Source organism: Erpetoichthys calabaricus, chromosome 2 (genome assembly GCF_900747795.2).
Source record: "Erpetoichthys calabaricus chromosome 2, fErpCal1.3, whole genome shotgun sequence".
Classification (NCBI taxonomy): Eukaryota; Metazoa; Chordata; class Cladistia; order Polypteriformes; family Polypteridae; genus Erpetoichthys; species Erpetoichthys calabaricus.
In genome coordinates this window covers 328,170,529-328,195,587 of record NC_041395.2, presented here as the reverse complement: position 1 = coordinate 328,195,587, position 25,059 = coordinate 328,170,529, and the positions used below count along the sequence as shown (strand labels likewise).

Genomic DNA, 25,059 nt, shown 5'->3' with positions numbered 1-25,059 from the left:
GAAGGCAGGCAGAGAGACAGGAACTTGTAACACAAATTACAAAAACTTTTTTTTTTTTGCTTTTGGTCAGTGGGCCCCCTTTTTAAAAGCCGCGCTGACATCCTTTGACCCCAATAGCCCCAGCACCCTCAGCAGAAGACCAATCAGAGCCACTGCAGGGACTGCTGGGAGTCGCAGTTTCAAATTCTATTGGCTACTTTCACCATCCCAAGCCGCGTTTCCTCTACAGTTGCTTTCTGTTCTCCCTACAGTACAGTATTGCCACGAAAAAAGCCATAAAAATTGCAGACGATATTTGTGGTTTCCGCTAACAATTATTAGATAGGTTCTAAGGAAAAATCCGTGAATGGCTGAGGCCGCGAACTCTGAACCATGACTTCGCGGGGGTCTACTTTATTTAAGTTTTTCAAATGTGGCAGGTGTACATTATGAATTTGAGAAAAACTATTGTGGTTTAGAGCCGAACGCTTAGATTTTCACAGACTACACTAATTCCGTTTTTATCATTTTGGGTTGTATATTGTCCAAAAGACATGGCAGTCTTTAGAGAATCACAGGACAGAAATAAGCACTTATTAATTTAATAGCTTGCTGTAGTATCTATCTATCTATCTATCTATCTATCTATCTATCTATCTATCTATCTATCTATCTATCTATCTATCTATCTATCTATCTATCTATCTATCTATCTATCTATCTATCTATCTATCTATCTATCTATCTATCTATCTATCTATCTAGAAGGCCAACAATATGCAAGTTTATCCTGCATACAATATGCATGGAAGGCACAGTGGCATTACATACATGTGATGAATATGATGCAGGTGAAATATTGTGACACTAATTTTTTTTTTTTTTGGAAGTATGGTTTTCCTTTTTTCATATGTATGGATGGAAAACTGTAATAAACATTTCAGCGAGCTCATCTGTTTTGAATGTCCAACAAACTACACAAGCACATTCTTTGATAAACTGTCATCTACTAGAAGTCCAGAAACAAATGAGCATTTCATACGTATAAGGCAGGAAGAAAGTCATATGAGTAAATGTATAAGTCAGTGCTTCCCACAGAAATCTGATATAGTAGTGGTGGCACCCCTTATTTGGAGATAGTAAAAAAAAAAGTCACTGCCTTCATCACGTGACCATTTCCATTATGTTTATGCACTTGAAATTACATTTTTTCTGGTTAATACATAGTCTATATTAAAAATGCTCAACAATTATGCTGAATAATTACTATTTTGCATAGCGGTAATCTGTGTTTAAAAAAAAAACAGAAAATTGAACTTAACCAATTATTTTTAATAACAGTAATAAAAAATAACAGTTACAGACATAAGTTAGCATATTAAAAGCAGTAAAAGCAAAAATGAATTTCTAATTAAAAAAGTGTCTATGAATAAATAAAAATTAAAATGAAGCTGTAATAAACATATAATAACAATAATAATAACAAACCATAATAACAACAGCGCAAGTGAGCAGAGAGCTGAGGAGACTTCGTGCCAGCAAAGCAGCGGGTCCAGATGGAGTATCACCACGACTGCTGAAGGTCTGTGCATCGGAGCTGGGGGGGTCCTCTACAGCGCATCTTCAACCTGAGCCTGGAACAGGGGAGAGTCCCGAGGCTTTGGAAAACATCTTGTATCATCCCAGTCCCAAAGGTATCACGTCCTAGTGAGCTGAATGACTTTCGGCCTGTTGCTCTGACATCACATGTGATGAAGACCATGGAGAGGCTGCTGCTTCACCACCTTAGGCCACAGGTTGAACACGCCCTCGACCCTCTGCAGTTTGCATATCAGGAGAAGGTGGGAGCGGAGGATGCCATCATCTATATGCTACACCGATCCCTCTCCCACTTGGACAGAGGCAGTGGCGCTGTAAGAATTATGTTTCTAGACTTCTCTAGCGCCTTCAACACAATCCAACCTCTGCTCCTTAGGGACAAGCTGACAGAGATGGGATTAGATTCATACCTAGTGGCATGGATCGTGGACTATCTTAAAGACAGACCTCAGTATGTGCGTCTTGGGAACTGCACGTCTGACATTGTGGTCAGCAACACAGGAGCGCCACAAGGGACTGTACTTTCTCCGGTCCTGTTCAGCCTATATACATCGGACTTCCAATACAACTCGGAGTCCTGCCATGTGCAAAAGTTCGCTGATGACACTGCTATCGTGGGCTGCATCAGGAATGGGCTGGAGGATGAGTATAGGGACCTAATCAATGAGTTTGTTAAATGGTGCGACTCAAACCACCTACACCTGAACACCAGCAAAACCAAGGAGCTGGTGGTGGATTTTAGGAGGCCCAGACCCCTCATGGACCCCGTGATCATCAAAGGTGACTGTGTGCAGATGGTGCAGACCTATAAATATCTGGGAGTGTAGCTGGATGATAAATTAGACTGGACTGCCAATACTGATGCACTGTGCAAGAAAGGACAGAGCCGACTATACTTCCTTAGAAGGCTGGCGTCCTTCAACATCTGCAATAAGATGCTGCAGATGTTCTATCAGACAGTTGTGGTGAGCGCCCTCTTCTATGCGGTGGTGTGCTGGGGAGGCAGCATTAAGAGGAAAGATGCCTCACGCCTGGACAAACTGGTGAGGAAGGCAGGCTTTACTGGTGGCATGGAGCTGGACAATTTAACATCTGTGGCAGAGCGAAGGGCGCTCAGCAGGCTCCTATCAATTATGGAGAATCCACTGCATCCACTAAATAGTATCATCTCCAGACAGAAGAGCAGCTTCAGCGACAGACTGCTGTCACTGTCCTGCTCCACTGACAGATTGAGGAGATCGTTCCTCCCCCCAAACTATGCGACTCTTCAATTCCACCCGGGGGTATAAACGTTAACATTTAACATTATACAAAGTTATTGTCTGTTTTTTCACCTGCATTATTATCATTCTTTAATTTAATATTATTTATTGTATCATTATGCTGCTGCTGGAGAATGTGAATTTCCCATTGGGTTTAATAAAGTATCTATCTATCTATCTATCTATCTATCTATCTATCTATCTATCTATCTATCTATCTATCTATCTATCTATCTATCTATCTATCTATCTATCTATCTATCTATCTATCTATCTATCTATCTATCTATCTATCTATCTAAACAGAGTTAAATGCAGCTGCACATTCAAAAGACATTCATCACTTAACAAATGAGCAATGCATTTTTTTCTTGTTATGAACATATGTACAATAAGCATATTCCCATATTAACAAAAAAAGACACAAAGCTGTTATATAATTTAAGTGCCTGTAACAAGTTAATATAAAGTAAAAGCTATGTTGATGGCCCTTACTGAAAGCATATAACAGCATATGTTGTCGTTGGGTTACCCTATTACTCTTTGTACAGCCAAAATCCTATAACAGATAAGGCTGGTTTGGAAAATATTATAATAATATTTAGCTGAAATCATTTTGTTGAATGTATATTTTTGCTTCTTTGTCAGTACAGGAGAATCATAAGGAAATCTGGTTATTATTCTGCAGCTAAGTAATAATAATGTGTACAAAACAATATAAATAACAGACATATTTAAATAGCATATGGCATTAAATTGATTTTACATGGACTGCTGAAACACCTAAAGTAGGTAGCAACTGTAACTTTAAAGTATGGCAATGCAAAAACTCTAATGAACTAAACAAAAAATAACCTTCTACATGTACAGTTTTTACAACATGAATTTCAAAAAGCATTAATTGCAGGAGTTTGAGAAACAGTTATGGATTCTCATTGTTTATATAATTTTGTAGAAGCAGCAGCAATGGAAAAGTTTCTGTGCAGAAAACAATGAAAGTGAATATTTCTGAGTAACATTATAGGATATACTGAGAAACCGGGTAGCCGCAATAGTATTTTATTGTGACGTTTTGCAAAGGAGGAGAAATCATCCTGTGATTTACATCTATTGTAGTAGCAGACGGTAGACAAACAGATTTTGCTTCTAGCTTTTAGAATATATATGGATGGAAAAAGTTATATGGCATCTAATAAATTAAATGAACTTTACCTGGATGGACCAAAAACATGAGAGGTCATTGTGTAACATTTTTTGTAACATAATTGGTAAAGGAATTAAAAATGGAGAAGAAACCTCACCTGATGTGCATCTCTTTGTGAAGAAAGCCAAAAGTTTTCTTTACCCTCTTGTATTAAACTCTGGAATTGACTGGTGTCAACACTGGTGTATGGCGACAGGGTAATGGAAATGTTTAGAAGTTTAACAATTGGAAGATCCCAGATTTCTCTTGTTATATGTTTTTTCCTGCCGAAGAAAGAATCATGGTCCTGTTAAAAAAAGGGAAGAAAAGAAATATCTTCTCAATGTACTTTAGACAAAAACACACCTAGAAGCAGCTGGAACAGCTACTGTTTTAGAACATGTACCATAACTACCTTGATTATCTTATCCATCTCTTCTGAACATACCAAAGTCAAAAAATGACAAAAAGGCAATGCATTAAATGGGATATTGGTGAATGACATGATGGTGGAGAGAAACGCCAGAAGATAGCATTGGGATCCTGGTACTCACACTTTATTTAAAGTTAACATGATATCCCAAGGTCTTACAGGGCCTTTGCTACTGCTGTAACATAAAGCTGTACTGTATTTAAAGTTGAATGGCAACTTTAAATTGGCTGCGTTGCATTTATGATTCTGCTTTGTGCTGACCTGGGGGCCAGTCACAGTTAATTCCAGCCATATGCCCAGTGCTACAGGCATATGCTCCTGCTACCAGTAAAAATAAAACTGGATCAAGGTGATTTAGTAAACTAGTGGTTAGATGGATTTTGGAAGGAAAACCATAGCAAAACAGTCTGAATTAACTATAGCATTCAATTCACCAGGGGCGGCATGGTGGCGCAGTGGGTAGTGCTGCTGCCTCGCAGTTAGGAGACCCAGGTTTACTTCTTGGGTCCTCCCTGCATGGAGTTTGCATGTTCTCCCCGTGTCTGCGTGGGTTTCCTCTGGGTGCTCCAGTTTCCTCCCACAGTCCAAAGACATGCAGGTCAGGTGCACTGGCAATCCTAAATTGTCCCTAGTGTGTGCTTGGTGTGTGGGTGTGTGTGTGTGCCCTGCCCGGGGTTTGTTCCTGCCTTGCGCCCTGTGTTGGCTAGGATTGGCTCCAGCAGACCCCCATGACCCTGTGTTAGGATATAGCGGGTTGGATTGATGCAATTCACCAACAATCTATATAAAATAAAGAAATTTTCACATAATACAAAATATTTAAATAAAGTATTTGTTTAGAACTTTCAGTGTTAATTCATTGCTTCACTGAATATGATCTTGACTTAACCACTGCCAGTCTTATAAGTTTAGATTTATATTTATTTATTTAATCTCGGTCACCTATTACATTAATAATAAATAGCATTTTCTCATGGGAAAATGTGCTCACTGGTCTCCGAACTGAACCAAGCATGAACCAGAAGTCCAGACCTAAATGTGGAAATATAGTGATAACTTAATCTCCGAATTTAATAATTTAAATGAACTCAAAAAACTTTACTGCCATTATATCCAAAGTACCAAAATTGGTTGTAGTGAAGATCCAACAAAGAATGACAACATAATTACAAGAAAAACTTTAGACAGCACACTTACTATAAAATATACAATAAACTGAAGAATCCAACAGGAATCAAAATCGTATAGAAACATAGTGCCTAAATATCTTCAAGCAGCCACACAATGTCTAACAAATTTCAAGTAGCATCTAAAAGTAATCAGGGTGAATAGCTACAGCATGAAAAGAGAATGTGCACAATACATGGAAGAGCAAAACCAGACTGAAAACCTGATTTAATGCAAACAGCAAATATTGCCTGGGAACAGCTTTACTGATATAGTGTAATGTGTTGCAAAAATTAGATGAATTTAATTTTTTTCTTAATATTTATTAGATACACACAATAAACAGACAAATAATAGTTACAATAAAGGTACAAATAAACATGATTAAAAACTAAAGTGACAGACCACATAAAAAACTGTCTGCCAATTACTAGTACAGATGAAAAACTTAGGATTACTCTGAGAAATAGGAAATCGGGAACTGTTCAATAAAACAAGAGAGCTTAAACTGTAGTTAAGAATGAAGTACTAAAATGTAATAATCAGAATGAAGACTATTTATACTAATAAACAATATTTTAACAGAAAGGCCCGAAGTAATCCTTAGCAAATGCTAGTGTAAATAGCAATACAAACTTTAGAGTACCTAAGGCTCCAAGGCAAGTGGTTAGGCCTCCCATAACCATGCTATAATTGGTGAGAAGCCACAACTAAAATTAGGACAAAATTAATCTTTGGTTTAATGGACTTACTAAGCCAATGCAGGAAACAATACGTTCAGCCCAATAAAAGACCTCTCCAAAAATGGAGGAAAAAAGAGCCAAAGGAGGCCAAAAAGGTAGAATCACCGGAGGAAAACAGACCAGATCATGACAGTACCATAACTCCACAATGAATTCAACTAAAAACTTGCAGAGTGCTGTGAAAAAAACACTAACTCAAATCAGAGTCTTATGCTAATATTAGACCAGTAACAGAGATAGCAAAGACCTGTGGCAAACGTTGCCATCATGTTCATCTGACCCCTGGATAACCACACATGTGCTATGAGTAGAAGTACAACTATTCTTAAAGACACCACTCCTTGGGAGACATGACCATACGATTTTGAAAAAAATATCTCATTGCAAATTTTTAACTAAAATTGCCATTTAAATTGTGATAATTTTCTGTTTTAAGTATAAAGTATTTGTTCAGAGATTAAAGTAATCATGAAAGAATGAAGTTTAAACATTTTTATTGAACTATTAAAACTATTGTCACAAGAGAACATTTGGCCCTGTTTTTTGACAGCCCCCTGGCCTTGACTCCCTAAGACAACAAGAAAAAACTCCTTAAAAAACCCTTGTATAGAAAAAAAACTGAAGAAATCTTGGGGAAAGCATTTGAGAGAAAGACCCCTTTCCAGGTAGGTTGGGAATGCAATGGATGTCAAAGACATGGGGTAAATACTGTACAATAGAATACACAAAACAGACCTAAAAGGCCAACCAATCATTGCCACCTCAGGAATAGAATAAAATGCAGTAATATAATAGTAATAGTACAAACTACAACGCAAAATGCAAGAACAGATTATATCAGATATGAGGATTCAGATTTGTTCAGTCCTGGAGACTGTGGCCAACAAGCTACCTCCCACCTACTGGCCATTCCACAGCTGAATCAGTGCTGGTCCTGCCAATCTGATGAAAGGACCCCTCTACCCAATGATTCCAAAGCTCCTTTATCAGAGATGACTTTTACAAACAACTTGCCAGTAGAGCAGTGGCACCAAGTGCCACATGTGAGTACTGAGAAGAGAAACAGAGTAGGTGAGGGTTAGTAACAAATTATAAATATATTACTTATGTTTTTGTACTAATGACTAACAACAGAGATGAATTATGCCCAGTTAATCAGCAGTTCTAGTCAGAGTATGCTAAACTGAAGTAGTGAGTCTTCAGCCAGGATTTAAGAGCTGAGACTGAAGGGGCATCTCTTATAGTAGCAGGCAGACCACTCCACAGCTTTGGGGCCCTGTAACTAAAAGCTCAACCTCCCACTGTTATTTTATCAATCCTTGGAATCATAACATCTTGAGATCTTTATGTGCACTGTGGTTTGTAAGTAATGATAAGTTCAGATAAGTAAACTGGACTTTGGCCATTTAAGGGTTTATATAGTATGCGATAGGGAGGATTTTGAAATCTGCCCTAAACTTAATTGGGAGCCAGTTTAACCATTTAAGAACTGGTATTATGTGTTCATATTTTTGTGTTCTTGTAATAATTTTTGTAGCAGCATTTTGCATTAACTGAAAGCTACTGTATATAAAGAATAATTAGAACATCCCGTGAACACTTCACTGTAATAGTCAATCCTACTAGAAATAAATACACAACTGAATATCTCAGTATTCTGCATATTTAGAAAATACCTTAATTAGCCAACATTTTTAAGATAGAAGAAATGTGTTTTTGTAATGTGCGCTTTAAATGACATGCTAGAGTCAAAGATAACACCTAGATTGTGGGCTGTTTTAGTAAAACTAATGGTGACTCCAACTGAGTTAAATAAAGGCAAACTATTGTTGTATCAGCATCTTTCTCTCCAATAATTAACATCTGTTTTATCTGTGTTTAAAGGCAAGTACTTCTTACCCATCCACTACTTTAATTCACAAACACATTTAGGACAGCATCTGAGAAATGTCATTTGGTCTAAAAGAAAGGTATAACTGTGTGTTATCTGCATACGAGTGAAAGGTAACGCTATGTTTTCTATTGACAGATCCCAGTGAAAGCATGTAAAGTTAAAACAGTAAAGATCCCAGGACTGAGCCTTGTGGGACACCATGTCTCACTTTTGCCTATAATGATGGAGTGCTGTCAGCACATTTCTGTATGTACAGAAATCGATTTGATAAATAATAACTAAACCAAGCAGGGACATTGCCTGTAAGCCCAGTGTCATTTTCAAACCTGTGTAGTAAAATAGAAAGGTCAATGGTGTCAAACGCTACGCTTAAGTCTAACATCATATTTACAGTGGAATTTCCTTCATTAGAGGATATCAGAATTTCATTTAGTCAAGTCAAGTCAACTTTACTTATAAAGCACTTTACATACAACAGCCGCTGACCAAAGTGCTGAACATAGGCTAAAATAAATTTTAAACAAAAACAAAATAATAAATAAGTAAATAAAATACAATAAATAAAACTAATTTAAAACATTTACAACATGCATTACTTCCATTTCTGTACTATAACCAGTATGGATGCCAGACTGGTATTTCTCAAATAAATTGTAATGTGTCAAGTGTAATTTAAGCTAGAGAGAAAGGGTAAATTCGATATGGGTCTATAATTATTGAAAATATGTTGGTCTAGGTCCAACTTTTTAATTAGAACATTAGAAAAATCTAGATGTGAACAGGCCATTCAGGGCAACAAAGCTCACCAGTCCTATCCACATATTTCTTCCAGAAAAACATCAAGTCGAGTTTTGAAAGTCATAAAGTCCTACTATCAACCAAGTGTCTATCGTTCTTTGTGTAAAGAAAAACTTCCAAATGTTTGTGTAACATTTACCTTTGACAAGTTTCCAACTGTGTCCCTGTGTTCTTGATGAACTCGTTTAAAAATAATAGTCTTGATCCACTGGACTAATTCCTATACAAATGAACGATTTGACAAATGACATTTTTAGTGCATCAGGTACTGTGCCATGCAATAATGAGCTATGCAATTAAACTATCTATATAAATAAAAATGTAAATGTTCGTTTGTTCAAAATCTTAAATCTCCGAAAGTTCTTCACCGATTGCTTTGAAATTTAGACACAACGTTGCATTCGAATACGTGCGTGTTTTTATATACCTATTATATAGATGTCACACTTGTGACAGGTAAAAACATGATTATTTTGAAAACACAGCGCCATCTGTTGGACGTAAAAGCAACACACGCTATACTAAATATTTTACGATTCCATTTCAATATTTTGATCAAATACATTTGTAAGTACGTGAATAAAGGCAGCGACATGGCAGTTTTTGGCGTGCAACCAGAAAGAAGTGATAGGAATGCCGGTCATACATATCGATGAAATCGCACAGTATCAGGCTGGAAGATACATAAGCAGCAATGAAGCTGTATGGCGAATTCTTTAATTTCCCATACATGAACGAAGTCCAGCTGTTGTTCACTTAGCAGTACATCTAGAAAATGGTCAACACGTTTATTTCACAGCTCCAAATGTGCAACAAATAGCCCTAGATCCACCGGCTACAACGTTAGCTGCTTTCTTCACGTTATGTCAAAATGACGCGTTTGCGAAAACACTGCTGTATTCGGAAGTGCCTACGTATTACACAAGGAATGCGATTAGAAAATCATTTGAACGACGCAAACGAGGAGAGCGAGTCGACGGACAACCTGGCATATTCAAAGAAACTACGATAGGCAGACTGTGCACCGTGCATCCCAATCAAGTTGAATGCTTCTTTCTTCCCATGCTGTTGGTAAATGTGCCCGGTCGAACGTTTTTCCAGCAATTGAGAATTGTCAACGGCGTTACACATGCCACTTTCCGCAGTGCATGTCAAGCTCTAAATGTATTGGAGAATGACCGACACTGGGATGTATGCATTAATGACGCGTGCAACACGTCACATCCAAATCAAATTCGTGCATTGTTTGCAATCATATTGACCGCCTGCTCTCATTCATCTCCAACAGAGATATGGGAGAAATATAAATCGCACATGGCTGAAGATATTTTCCGTCGAATACGCAAGGAAAATTCAAATATGAACATGGATTTCTCAGCAGAAACCTACAACGTAGCGTTGATGATGATTGAAGATTTGTGCTTAGAAATCGCGAACAAAGTTCTCAATCAATTGGGAATGCCATCACCGAATCGATCTGCTGCTGCTTCGTTCGATGTAGAATTGCGTCGTGAACAAAATTACAACACGGGTGATCTTTTGTCGTATGTGCAATCAAATATTCCTAAGCTAACGCTTGAGCAAAAAGGCATTTACGATCAAATAATGCAAACTGTCAATAACGGGGTTGGAGAAATCTTCTTCTTAGATGCGCCAGGAGGAACTGGTAAAACGTTCCTAATTTGATTGATTCTGGCAGCAATTCGATCCCATAATGGCATAGCCTTAGCTCTTGCATCGTCCGGAATAGCTGCGATATTGCTACCAGGTGGAAGAACTGCTTGCTCAGGACCAATCTTTAGAATTGTGCGGTTTAGATCTAGACACGGATTGCTTCTCACATGGACAATTATATGTTGCGTGTTGTAGAGTCGGCAAACCAGACAATCTATTATCTGCACAGACAATGGAACAACAAAAAATATTGTATACCCACAAGCATTGTGAAATTAAACATATTAGACACGTGCGCTTTCTCTTTTCTTTCTTTTCCATTTAACCAGACTGAGCCACATCAACGCGTGGCCGGGTACAGCTAGTATAATAATAAAAAAAAAATCCTATCTTTTATAAGTAATTACCAAAACATGAACCCATAAGATCTCTTACTGTACAATGGCCTAGCAGGACATCAATAAATTTAATAATAAATATTTCCTGCCAGGAAATAATATATTAATATCACATTTTTTGCCAGATAAACTGCAAAGTAAATGAATTAACAAAAAGGTATAATACTACTATTCAGAAGTTCTTTATATAAAGCAGTACCTTTACTAGAAAAAGACAACAACAACAGGGTACATATTGTCAAACAATAAATAAAAAATCATGCAGGATATACCAGCTTTAAAATACAATAAGAAACAATAAACCAGAATAAAATACAAAAACTACCAGAAAACCTTTAACAAACAACATAGTTTATGTTACAAACACAAATCTTACTGGACATCTGGACAAAGGGGGCAAGCAGAAAGAATCGTCAGAATGTCAGAGTAAGTTAAATGCCTTCCTGAACAAGTGAGCTTAAGGATTGTTTGCTGAAGGAATTAATTTAGGGAAGTTGTTCCAAAGTCTGGGCACTACAGAGCTGAAGGCTCTGTCACCCATAGAACGCAGGTTAGTTTGGGGCACAACGAGACTGCTAAAATCAGTGGACTTTAGTCCATAGTGATGGAGTAGGTTACTGACATAGTCTGGTCCAAAGTCATTTAAATCTTTATAGGTTATAAACAGAATTTTATTTTCAATCCTGAAAGACAAATGGGTGGAGCAGAATAGGTGATGTGTTCACTGCTGCGGGTCTGTGTTAGGACACTTCCAGCAGAGTTCTGAACCAAATGAAGGTGTGATAACAGATTAGCAGGGGTGTGTTCCAGGAAGTTACAGTAGTTGATATCTGATGTAATAAAAGCATGGATAAGTTTCTCAGCATTGGAAAAGGAGAAGAATGAGGGAACACAGGATATGTTACAATGGCGGAAGCAAGTTTCTTAATGTGATTTATGTAGATAGAACAAGAGTGATTGAAAAGGAGCTAATTTCTTAAGCTGTGCTTTAGTGCCCTTTAGCATGACTTCAGTTTTGTTAGTTTAATTTTAAATAATAATCATAATAAAAATAATTATATTTATATAACACCTTATATTATATCCAGGTTTTGATTTCACTGAGGTAAGTTGTGAGCTGAGAAAACTCTTAAGAACTTTCACTTTTAACATTGAAATATACCGAAGTATCCAAAAAAAAAAAAAAGGAAAAAATGAAAACCCAGTCCACAGCTATGAATAATATAGCCAAGGGGAAGCAAGTAGATACAGAAGAGCAGAGGGGAAAGTAGCCCTGAGGAACTCTTTGTGTGACTGGTGCTGAGCTGGACCTGCTGTGGCCTAGACTAACAATACTTGCCTATCAGTGCTTTGCCATTGATAGATCTGCTGTTAAACAAGGCGATGTTAGTGGTTGAGAGTTTGTTGTATGCAAATCCCGAGTTAATTTCAGTACAATGCAGATTTGGTATGTTGACACAGAACAGCAGATTCTAGAACAACTGCTGCTTGTAAACTACACAGTCGCAGCCTGGCGATGCTGACGTCCTGATCCACGGTGTTCATATTTTAGATTTTTCACAATACCATTGCCTTTTAGGATATTCCGGTCAGACGTCTTACTCTGGACAAACTATTTAATATGCACAAGTTTATTGCAAGAATATTTCTGCGTAGTGGAAAGCAAGTATTTAACTGTGAAATAGCATGCTGACAAAAAAGCAGAGCACCACAATGGAAAAGGTAAGATGGCGAGAATAACATAGCAAGAGTCCAGTCCACAAACCAATGCCACTGGAGATTTGATTAATTAAAAAATAGGAAATAACATAGGATGCACAAAAAAGATAATTACCAGAGCTCAGGGGTTCCAGCACAAAGCCATGAGCAGTCAACAAGTGTGATTGCTCTAGCACTACAAGCCACAAAGGAAAGCCGATGATAGAGGTGGCAACAATCCACTCAAATGTCACAAAACACAACAAAAAGTACAGAATAATAATAATAATAATAAATTTTATTTATATTGCACTTTATATTTTAGCAATCCCAAAGTGCTACAGAGTAAAAATAGAATAATAAAATTAAAAAAAAGAACAGAAGAGTCTATAAAATACTTTAACAAAATGACTTTCTAAAAAGATGAGTTTTTAGGTTTCGCTTAAAGGCCTCAGTCGACTGTGGGGCTCTCAGGTAATCAGGGAGGGCATTCCACAGCCTCGGTGCCACCGATGAAAACGCCCTGTCACCCATGCTGCTGAGCTTAGTTCTGGGGACTTGAAGAGTGTTAGTGAGTACAGAGCGGAGGGAACGTAAGGAGTTATGGGGGGTAAGGAGTTCCTGTAGATAAAGAGGGGCATGTCCATAAATGCACTGATGGGTAAGAAGGGAGACCTTGTACTCTATTCTGAATGAAACAGGGAGCCAGTGAAGGGTTTTCAGGATTGGGGTGATGTGATCATACTTTCGCACCCTCATCAGGATCCTGGCAGCGCTGTTCTGAATATACTGGAGTCTCTGGATACTCTTGCCAGGAATCCCAATGAGGAGTGCATTACAGTAATCCAGCCTGGAAGAGACAAAGGCATGGACGAGCTTCTCTGCATCTGCCAGGGTGAGTAATGGGCGGAGTTTGGCGATGTTCTTGAGATGGTAAAAAGATGACTTACAGAGATATTTGATGTGGGTGTCAAAAGTAAGTTGGGAGTCCATTCTAACACCCAAATTAGTAACAGATGTGGAAAGAGGAATATTTTGGCCAGAGAAAGTAATACTGGTGATGGTAGAAGAGCGAAGATGATGTGATGTACCAACTAAGATGGCTTCTGTTTTGGATCTGTTCAACTGAAGAAAATTGAGCCTCATCCAAGCCTCTATCTCCTCCAGGCAGGTAGACAATGTAGATGTTGGCAGAGGAGCAGTAGAGGAGGTGGGAGTAGTCCTGAGGTAAAGCTGAGTGTCATCGGCATAGCAATGGAACGATAAACCATGTCTGCCAATGACAGTTCCAAGGGGGAGCATGTAGATAGTAAAAAGGATTGGGCCCAGCACAGAGCCCTGTGGAACACCACAGGCGACGTTGTGGGTGTGGGACTTTGCGCTGCCAAGGGCGACATGCTCAGTTCTGCCAGTCAGGTATGATGTAAACCAATTTAGAACAATTCCTGAGAGTCCAATAGTGTATTGCAGGTGGTGAAGAAGGATGTTATGGTCTATTGTGTCAAAAGCAGCTGTCAGGTCAAGGAGGATAAGTAGTGAAGGTGAACCAGTATCTGCCGTCATCAGAAGATCATTGGTGACCCTGACCAGGGCTGTTTCAGTGCTATGGCCAGGGCGAAAACCAGACTGAAACTTTTCAAACAGATTGTTCAGTTTGAGATGATCGTGAAGTTGTGCTGCAACTATTTTTTCCAGGACTTTGGAGAGAAATGGAAGATTGGAGATGGGCCTATAATTGGAGAGAACTTCAGGATCCAAGGTGGATTTTTTCAGTAGAGGTCTGATGACAGCAGTTTTTAGTGCAGAAGGAATATGGCCAGCCAGGAGGGACTGATTTATTATCCTGGTGATAAGTGGAGAGATGGCAGAAATGTTGGCCCTCAGCAAGGGTGAGGGGAAAGGGTCCAGGGAACTAGTAGACGGTTTCATTTTCCTGATGACATCCTCCACCTCTTCCCGTGTGGCAACAGAGAAAGAGCAAAGAGGATGGACGGTCTCAGACAAAGAGTCAACAGTTGGGAAGGGCAAGATATCCTTGGTAGAGAGGTGTAAACGGATATTATCAACTTTTTGTTTAAAAAAGTTGATATACATGTTGCATCTGTCATCAGTGGTCTCAGAATGGGCAGGTAAAGGAGGTTTGACAAGATGATTTATGGTTGAAAAAAGTTTTTTAGGGTTGCTGGAGCCATTTCTGATGATGGTGGAATAAAACTTGGACCGTGCAACCTTCAGAGCTTCTGCATACGCTCTCATGTGTTCTCTGTAAGCCTGTTTATGGACAGTCAGCCCAGAGGCCTTGAGCCGCCGCTCAAGGACACGCCCAGCCGCCTTCATTTTTCGCAGCTCGCAGGTATACCAAGGTGCTGAGCACGAGAATGAGACGGACCTAGATGTTAAAGGGGCGTGGAAGTCCAGGAGACTGCTCAGGGACTGGTTGTAAAAATCCACAAGGTCAGCAACAGAGAGGGAGCTGATAAAGTCAGAGGAGAGAAATGTAAGGTCCAAGGCCAAGGCATCCACATTGATATTCTTCAGATTTCTGAAGTAGATCTGTCGTTTTGGTTTGATACGGGAGGAGAAAAAGGGCAGCTCCAATGACACAACTTTGTGGTCTGAAATACCAAGATCAAATACCTGTAGATTCCTGATTGGGGCACAGTTTGAAATGACCAAGTCAAGAGTGTGACCCCTAGAATGTGTGGGAACATCAACATGTTGTTGTAGGTTGAGAGAATCTAGCAGCTCAAGGAAATCAGCAGTGAGATAACCTGTGGGATTGTCAACATGAATATTTATATCTCCTAAGATTATGATGTTGGCAGAAGTAGCACAGAGTGTTGTGAGAAGATCAGTAATTTCCGGAATAAAGGCAGAATTGGGTTTTGGAGGTCGATAGATAAGGAGAACAGTCAGGGGAAACGGGGGCTTACATTTAAATGCAAGGCACTCACAGGAAGATATTGCAGGTATCGAGATAGGGAACAACCCCAGGTCCTGACGGTGGATAACAGCTATTCCACCACCACGCCCAGTGCTGCGAGCTGCCTCCAAGTAACTGTAGCCAAGTGGACAGGCTTCATTTAAGGCAGAGTAAACCTCTGACTGGTGCCAGGTTTCTGTCAGACACATGAAGTCAAGTCCTTTTTCCCTGATGTGTTCTTCAATCAGTATGGATTTATTGCTGATAGATTGAGAGTTAAATAGTTCAAATTTAACCAATGACTGTGAAGTAAATCTCTGTACAGGACGCAGAACATTAAAATCCACTTTACGCAGCTTAGAATTCATTCCACAAAATAAATCCAGCCGGGGATGTGAAAAACGAACCGGCTGGGACGACGTTAACAAAGACGCACCAAAAAAGGCACTCAAATTGTCATCAGGGCCACCAAGAAAGACTTACATGTGAGCATGGGCATCAGTTCATTTCTCTAGTTGAAGAACATACAGACAGTGCCGAAAGTGACCCAGTATGCAAATTTTAATGAAAAGTGCTATTCACAGAGAAAAGCAGCAGCGTGTGCCAGCATACCCTCCTAGTGAGATCATATTAAATAAGGATCACTAAGGATTACAACCATACTGACTTTATAACATAAATTGAAAACCACATGGATGCAGGTCACATTTCTTAGGTATTCTAACATTAGTGGCAATCAGCAATGCTAACCACTGTTTAAGAGATTAGATTAATTCAGTTTAATTTTCTATAAAGCTCTTCATGGAGTTCAGGCTCAGAGTACAAAGACAAGTTCAAGTAAATGCAGTTACTAAATAAACAAAAAAACAGAGTTGTTTAAACGAACAGGAAAAACAGTAGTTTGATTAACATAAACGTAACTTAACACTATCCATTCATTAATCACATTGTTGAACTAAGGCCAATTGACAATGTTAGGTGTAGGATTGTCACAATTACAAAATTTCAAATACTACTATGAAAAGTACTGAAATTCAATATAATTTTCAATACACAGTACAGTACATAATTTAACACAATAAAATGTATTTACATAAATGCTTTATGCATTAAAATCTTACATTGATGTAAACAAAGAGAAATTTTAGTCATTAAAGCATCGGAATAATTACATGTAATAACTACGGCAGTAGTCATTTGCCTTGGCATTAACCTAAATGTGCATTAAAACCCATCCTAAAACCTACAGTTCCCAACCTCCCGCAGTTATCATCTTATATGCGTTGCAGGCAGATTTGAATTTTGAGCTGGTTTCTCCAACAGTATGAGAAAACTGCCATAAAACTGGGCTGTCAAAGTAAAAAAAAAAAATAAAAAAAACATATTTTGGAAACCATTATGCAGTGGGGAGTTTGGTAAAGACTGAAAGCAAGCACAGCTTCACTTTTCACGTCCAGCTGGATGGATTATTTCTCTTCAATGGCCTAGGGGCATCAAGGAATTCCCCAGGGGGATAACAAAAGGTCAATGAGAATATCATCCCCTGCATGTCCAGCTCAGCATGTTGTCACTGCTATTCTAATCAAGATAAGCAGAAGGACGCAAGATGAATTATTAGGGCCTCCATGATCCAAAGTATTCACAATACCAATAATATACTGAGCATTGCTATTCACGTCAATTCATGGCAATTTATAATTTAATTTGTTAATATGATTTATGCTGAAATCATACAAAAAAAAATCTATCATCCTATTACACCTAATAAAGAAATAAAAAAGTAATCTGTCATATTTTATTTTTTTTAACATGGAAATGAATTTCAAGTATCTCAGTTACAGTCCATACAACATGCATTAGTACATAGTTTAACCTCGACTCTTAGCTCTATTTGTAGAAGGGATGTCAAGCAATATCTGTGGTTAGAATTTTTCACACACACTGTATATATGAAGTTAACATGCTGGTTTCACAAACAACTCATTAAAGCTTTATACACTTTGAAAATGTGTTGAAAACTTGTTCTTGAATACTGATAAAAGTTCCATGGTAACTTATATTTCTTTGTAGTAATAATTGCAATCTGCATTAATCTGTCTGAATATATTACTGCACTGCCTATTTTCTTTCATTGGTTAAATGATAAATAATGCAAAAATCGATGATTTGATTGATAGTTCTGATACAGTTTGACTTGTATGGCACAAATCTGTTATAAATAAATAAATAAATCAATCAATCAATCAACCAACCAACCAGTACACCACGCACAAATCACTAACTAGTTTGCTTTTTGTCTTGTTTATGTTTACTTGTAGGAGGCTATGAAAGTTAACATCTACAAGTCTGATGAGAACTAAAGATGTTTCTATTCAGTTTCAGCCATTTATGTGCCAGATTGTGGATACTAAACTGAGATGAAAAACAGCGATGCAAAAATTTACTACTTAATTCATATGTTTGATACAATTTAATATGAACTGCAACAAACCTATCATAAAGTAAACAAACAATCAAACAAATAGGCCATTACACTCTTCATGTGCTTCTGTATATTCTAGAATTGAGTTACAGAGACTTGAACACACCAGTATGAGAGAACACAGAAACAGAAGAAATTTGACAAATGACAGGAGACCATTCAGTCCATTATGCTAGTTTGTTTAGCTAATAGCTAAGCTATCCCAATATCTCATCCAGTTACTTCTTTAAAATTTGCAGCTGTGTCTGCTTCAACTACATGACTCAGTAGTTTATTCCAGATTCTCACATTTTTTTGCATAAAGGAGTGGTTTCTGATTTCATTCTTTCATGCACTTCTACTTAATTTCCACAAGTGAGCGAGTATGCAAGGATATAATCTATAGTAGACAAAAAAAAGTCAAAAACAGGATGTGCTAAACTAAAATCGAAGGGTGAAAGGGACCAAAACCTATCTCACCAGGATTGGGCATAAGGCTGAAAACAGGCCTGGACAGGATTCTAGTCCATAACAAAGACCACTCTCACTCACACACACTTAAAGATACACACCATATTGGCACCCAGTGACAATTTGCAGTTGAAAACATACCCTAAATAAAATATAAATGAATGAAAACCTTTGTTATTAATTCCTTTTTTGCTTGAGCATGTATGGTCATAGTAATTTTCATGAAATGGTACTTGTCTGTTATGAAAAGTGTTAGAAAATAACAGAAGCAAAAGACATACTTTATTACAATAGACCATTCTGGATATTAGGTGAATGTAGCATTCTGATGGGAACTTATTGAGCGACCAGATTATCAAAGATGCAAACTTTGACATTTGTGTAACATATATGCCCACTAATTAAAAAGCACCCTTATTTATGTATGCCTGCTTTATCTTATCATTAAAAGCAATGGTTCAGGGCATTGGCACAAAAAAAAAAAAAAAAAAAAAAAAACACAAATAAACCCAGGATGCCAACAGTGCTTAAAGTAGAAACAAATAAATTGCAGCACTGTCTGCTTTTGTCTGTTTCTTGGTTGTCCTGTTAATGCTGTTCAAATTTAATTCAATTTCTTAATTAAGACTTCCATGTCAGCATTTTGACCGTGGTATTTTTTTTTTTTTTTTTTCCATCAAACTGGGATCTGGGGTATGAGAAGGTCCCACTTAGACTATTATATTGTACTTTTCTAAATATATTGTGAGGATGATTGATTAAGTGGAGTAATGCTTTATTTGATGGGCAGCCTGTTAAAACATTTTGATACTCTTCAGTTATTTATAGTTTTGCACTGCCTGAAATACAGACTGTTTCTGTTACCAGGATGTCTGGACACCATAGTAAATTTCAGTGACAGTGAAATAGTGAATCACTATAAGGTGTGGGTGGTACGGTGGCACAGTGGCTAGCGCTGCTGCCTCGCAGTTAGGAGACCTGGCGTTTGCTTCCCGGGACCTCCCTGTGTGGTGTTTACATGTTCTCCCCGTGTCTGTGTGTTTCCTCCGGCTTCCTCCCACAGTCCAAAGACATGCAGGTTAGGTGCATTGGCTATTCTAAATTGTCCCTAGTGTGTGTGTGTGCCCTGTGGTAGGCTGGCGCCCTGCCTGGGGTTTGCTTCCTGCCTTGCACCCTGTGTTGGCTGGGTTTGGCCCAGCAGACCCCCATGACCCTGTGTTAGGATATAGCGGGTTGGATAATGGATGGATTATAAGGTGTATATAATGGAGATGTGAGCTTAGTTTAGTGAAAGGTAAATTGTACTGACTAAATGTTTATTTGCTCCATGCAGATTAGTCAACACACTATAGATTACTTCATTTACTGTATATATTTTCCTTGCTTTCATTTTATACTTTTATGGTTAGTAAGATCATTTAACTTACCAGTTACTAATTAATGCATCAAAAGGAGGAAGAATCATGAAGCAGTTTCTGCATGTGTTGCACTAAACTTTCTGATAAGAGGATTGCAATTACGTAAACTTGCAAGTAGACCCTGACAGCAACATCCCACAAGGTGCGCATACTCTAGTTTGTCATTAACTTGACCTAGGGATCTGTTTGTAGTAGCATTAATTGGAGGCAGAAAACAGGAAAATATCCAAAATATACAAGTTGATGTAATTGCTGTCAAGGTAAAATTGAAACAGTACACTATTTCATAGTTGAAATCACACAGAATGTTTCTTCGTTTTTAAGACATATAAGTTCACAAATTCGCAAAAGCTTTTCAATGACAGATTTTGAAATTTGAAAATTGTGTACAGTGCGATCTGTTCAAGATATCTCAACATAAATTTAACTGTCTTGACTAGGGATGTCACAATACCAGAATTGTAGTATTCAATACCAAAATCAATGAACTTTCACAATACTAAATAACATTTGATATAATGGCAAAAACTGACATCCCATTTAGCCTCTTTTTATTAAAATACTTCCATTTACTGAAGTGAACAATATTGTGCCTTCAACTGTAATAGAATATAAAATATATAAATACCAGTACATTTAGATATTTGGCTGACACCTATATCCAAGTTGACTTACAACATTTGAGATACAACTGGTTATATAAATGTAATGAATTATTATTGGCGGCACGGTGGCACAGTGGGTAGCGCTGCTGCCTCGCAGTTGGGAGATCTGGGGACCTGGGTTCGATTCCTGGGTCCTCCCTGCGTGGAGTTTGCATGTTCTCCCCGTGTCTGCGTGGGTTTCCTCCGGGGGCTCCGGTTTCCTCCCACAGTCCCAAGACATGCAGGTTAGGTGGATTGGCGATTCTAAATTGGCCCTAGTGTGTGCTTGGTGTGTGGGTGTGTTTGTGTGTGTCCTGCGGTGGGTTGGCACCCTGCCCAGGATTGTTTCCTGCCTTGTGCCCTGTGTTGGCTGGGATTGGCTCCAGCAGATCCCCGTGTCCCTGTGTTCGGATTCAGCGGGTTGGAAAATGGATGGATGGATGGATGGATGGATGAATTATTATTATTATTTATTTTTTATATTTCTTTTGTTGTTCTAATTGGAGCATGGACAGGTAAAGTGCCCTGCAGGATTAGTAGGATTTGAACCCACAACCTCAGGGATTGATGTCTAAATCCTTACTCAGTACACCACACTGCCTGCCAAAAACTATGCCATACTGCCAGAGTAGTAACAGTAGCTTTATAACACTGGTATACCCATCAAGAAGTCACCCAACTATCATTTATGTTAGGGGTGGGCAAAGCCATTCCTGGAGGGCTGCAGGTTTTTGTTCCAACCCAATTGCTTAATAAGAAGCCCTTATTGCTCTAGAAACACTTCTGCTTCATTTTAGTTATCTCCCTCATTAAGATTTTGAACCCTTATTGCTTATTTAAGTCTTAAACGGCTGCATTCTCGGTTTTTAATTACTCCTTATTAGCAATAAGATGCAAATGACAAAAGAAACCAGCAGTTATCCATTTTGCTTCTTACCCTTTACACCTGTGTGTATTTATCGTGCACTATTTGGTTTAATTAAATACTTGGAAGGAAAGAGAAGAGAAAAAAGTGAAGGACTGAGAATTACCCATCCGTTTTACACTTCAAAGTATTTGGATGATATCCTTAGAATTGAAAAAAAAATTAGGATATGAGAATGACTTGACATAGCAGAGTTAAAGCACTAACAAGCCATGAAATGTAATTATTGAAAAGGATTGTTTTCTAATTAAGCAACTGGGTTGGAACAAAAACCCGCGGCCACTGTGGCCCTCCAGGAATGACTTTGCCCACCCCTGATTTATATTAACTAGTATTGGCATTCACAAATATCAAAATACAATGTTGGGCTTGAATTTTAATGTGTGATGAACATAGGGATCCACCTGGTATAAAATAAAAAGGGGGAAATTTTATAATCTTGAGGGGATTTCAGCATAGGATTTTTAAAGGATGATATCAACATAGATTACCTAATTTATCTTGCCATGTATACATTACAAATTAATTCTATGACATATTCCCCCCAGTAACTGAAAATACTACTTACTATAAATACAAATTCAAACATTTTTATATCTGTACTGTTGAATTAGTGAACAACGTAACAACGAAATTCAGGATATTTTAATATAAATAACTTGAAACACTTTAAATCTGTCTGGTTTGTAAGAGAATCACTCTGTAAGGTTTGTAACATTTCCTATTGTATGATCTGTATTTGCATCATTAGCTTGTTGAAAATAAACTAAAGCGTAATGGATGAGTGAAACTGATTCAGTTTTGAAATGTCATTAAAACCTGCAATGGTAATTTTCCAAATCTGTCCCACCTTTATTTATTTCTTTTTAAAATGTGTCCAAAGTTAATTTTCTGCATGAAATCATTTGTCATTTTTATATTAATTTATTATTTCAGAACTCCTGTAAAACACCCTGTTGTGTGGTTTTCTTATATGACTGATCAGACTTTGATATTGCTTACCCCGAGTACTAATTCAGAAGAAGAATATTAAGAATATTATTTGGACCTGATGTATAATTGGTAGACTGCATTATACTCAGCAACATACCTTTCACACATGACACTTCCTATCACTATGTTTGTTACATTTTGGGGTCTATATGAATAGACATTAGTTTGACTTCAAAAGAGAAATGAATGATACAAACTTCCATCCATCCATCCATTTTCCAACCCGCTGAATCCGAACACAGGGTCACGGGGGTCTGCTGGAGCCAATCCCAGCCAACACAGGGCACAAGGCAGGGAACCAATCCTGGGCAGGGTGCCAACCCACCGCAGGACACACACAAACACACCCACACACCAACATATAAATATCCCTATTTAGCAATGAAGTATGTTGTTTTGCCCAACCTGCTGACTGGCATAATCAAAATGCTTTGTAGTACTAAATAAGTTTTACTGTGGTATTAACAATTGGAGCAGCTCGTTTCATTGCCGGTGAAGACAAGCCAAATAGCCACTTTGTTCGAAACTTGCAACGACTATTAGTTGCTCAGCTGTTTGTACTGCCAGTGCACACAGTCATATCTGAATAACAATACATGCTGCATGCAACATTTTCTTTGTGACCGCAAACTGTACAAAACCGATTAGAAAATGATGGATGCTTAAATGTACATTTACTGACATGTTTGAAGTAAACAAAGAATGAAAGTGAAGCCTCCGTTTCTTCCTAGCATCTGTATGGGACACAATATTTAAAAACACTTCATCATTCCATCATTTTGTCTACTCTTACAACACACTACAAATTGAACAGTTAAAACACAATCTGATTAATCACTTCATTGTGGTCACAAAGCATGCATGAAAGCAATTTATGAACTGACCTGTAATGTGATAAAAGTGGCAATAACGAAAACCTGTGTGTGTTTTAGCCCTTTTTAAAATAATAATAATAATAAGCATGGATCCTGCAGTCATGCGTAAAAAATCTCCTTCCTTGAGACAAAGTACTTCTGGTTTTCTTTTCGATATGTGGAGATACGGTGCTGTATCATCATTACCGTGGGCCATTTTTATATGTAGTTATTGTTCACATTTTTCTCATGTATTACTTTGCCTTCTGGAGTAATTTGTCTTCTTCCAATCACAAACAGGTCCAGTACTGACTGTCATTCGATACTAACAATACTGAAAAAATTCTAAAATATTTCGGGAACATTGGTATTGATTGGTACAGAAAGTATACGTTCTTTTGATATCCCTAGTCTTTACAAATTTCCTTGGAGAAAAAGTGTGCCACAGAGTTGTTTCATGTGGACACCCCATCAGGCAGACATGATCATCGCAATAGGTGCTTTGTACACTGTATTTCAACGCACTTAGTAAAGAAAAGTCTGACGTAATCGTATTTGTAGATGCAAAGGAACAGTAAATGTGACTAAAGTTGTAGTCCGATGCAAGGTACAACATTGGGCATCCCCATTGAGATTTGATTCAATGTCACTGGGATGTCCTGTTGAATGTCGTGGTGGTTGGTAAAGGCAGATATTACCAGGATGCCCAAGTCTAACTTTATCTGTACTGTATGATCTTGCTGGTAAAGTCCAAGCTGATTAGTATGAAACTAAATTAATTTAGAAACTAGACTAGTTAGGTCTCAGGGCTCAGTAGAGGATTGGACATCCAAACAGAAAGTGTGAAACCATAGCTAGGAGAAGCTCAAGACTACTTTAAAATTGATAATTGGGCACACCAAACCAGATAAAGAGCATAAAATGCCTAGAATGTCCGGTGGAGAAGCTTATTCTTTGTTCTGTATTGTGCGATTTTTGTCAGTTTCAAATGATGATATTTTTGTTTGGATATGTGTATGTTGTAAATAACTTGTAAAGCTGTCTTCTGAAATAATAAAACAAATTAACTTTAGACCATTCTGTGCATATGCCTTACTGTACATATGCAATATACACTCAACAATGATTCAGCAAAATATACAATTTAGAGGGAAAAACTGTATTGGATAGTTAATTTCTTTAGTGGCCACATTTTTGCGAATATTGTGTATGTTCTCATGAAAGAATCTTAAAAAAAAATCTATAAAATTTTTCATATGCTCTGCAGTCTTTGAAAATTGAAACTGGTAACTTCATCATTCTCCTATTTTGCCCATTTTCTACACTTTGAAAAACTCAAATGATATTTGACATATGGAAGCATTTATGTGGAAGAAAGGAAAAAAACACTATTAAAAATGAAAACGATTCAGGGCTTACAGAGAGCATCATCTATTTTTTTAAGGCATACAAAAATCATATTGTAATGTCAACCCCTATTTTATAAGTTAAGCTGTTCCAGCCAAGTAAATTTCATACAAGCTATGAGGACCCTTGAAATGG

The 25,059-nt window shown here is 37.9% G+C and overlaps 1 protein-coding gene across 2 annotated transcripts in view; it reads right to left on the bottom strand.

The window, feature by feature from the left end:
* Positions 1-25,059, bottom strand: part of si:ch211-236l14.4 (SITS-binding protein) — a 243,510-nt gene that overhangs the window by 66,455 nt on the left and 151,996 nt on the right. For both annotated transcript variants that reach the window (XM_051923465.1, XM_051923466.1), the window contains one exon: positions 4,142-4,330. In XM_051923465.1, the coding sequence (XP_051779425.1) occupies positions 4,142-4,330 (189 nt within the window). The remainder of the gene's footprint in view (positions 1-4,141; positions 4,331-25,059) is intronic.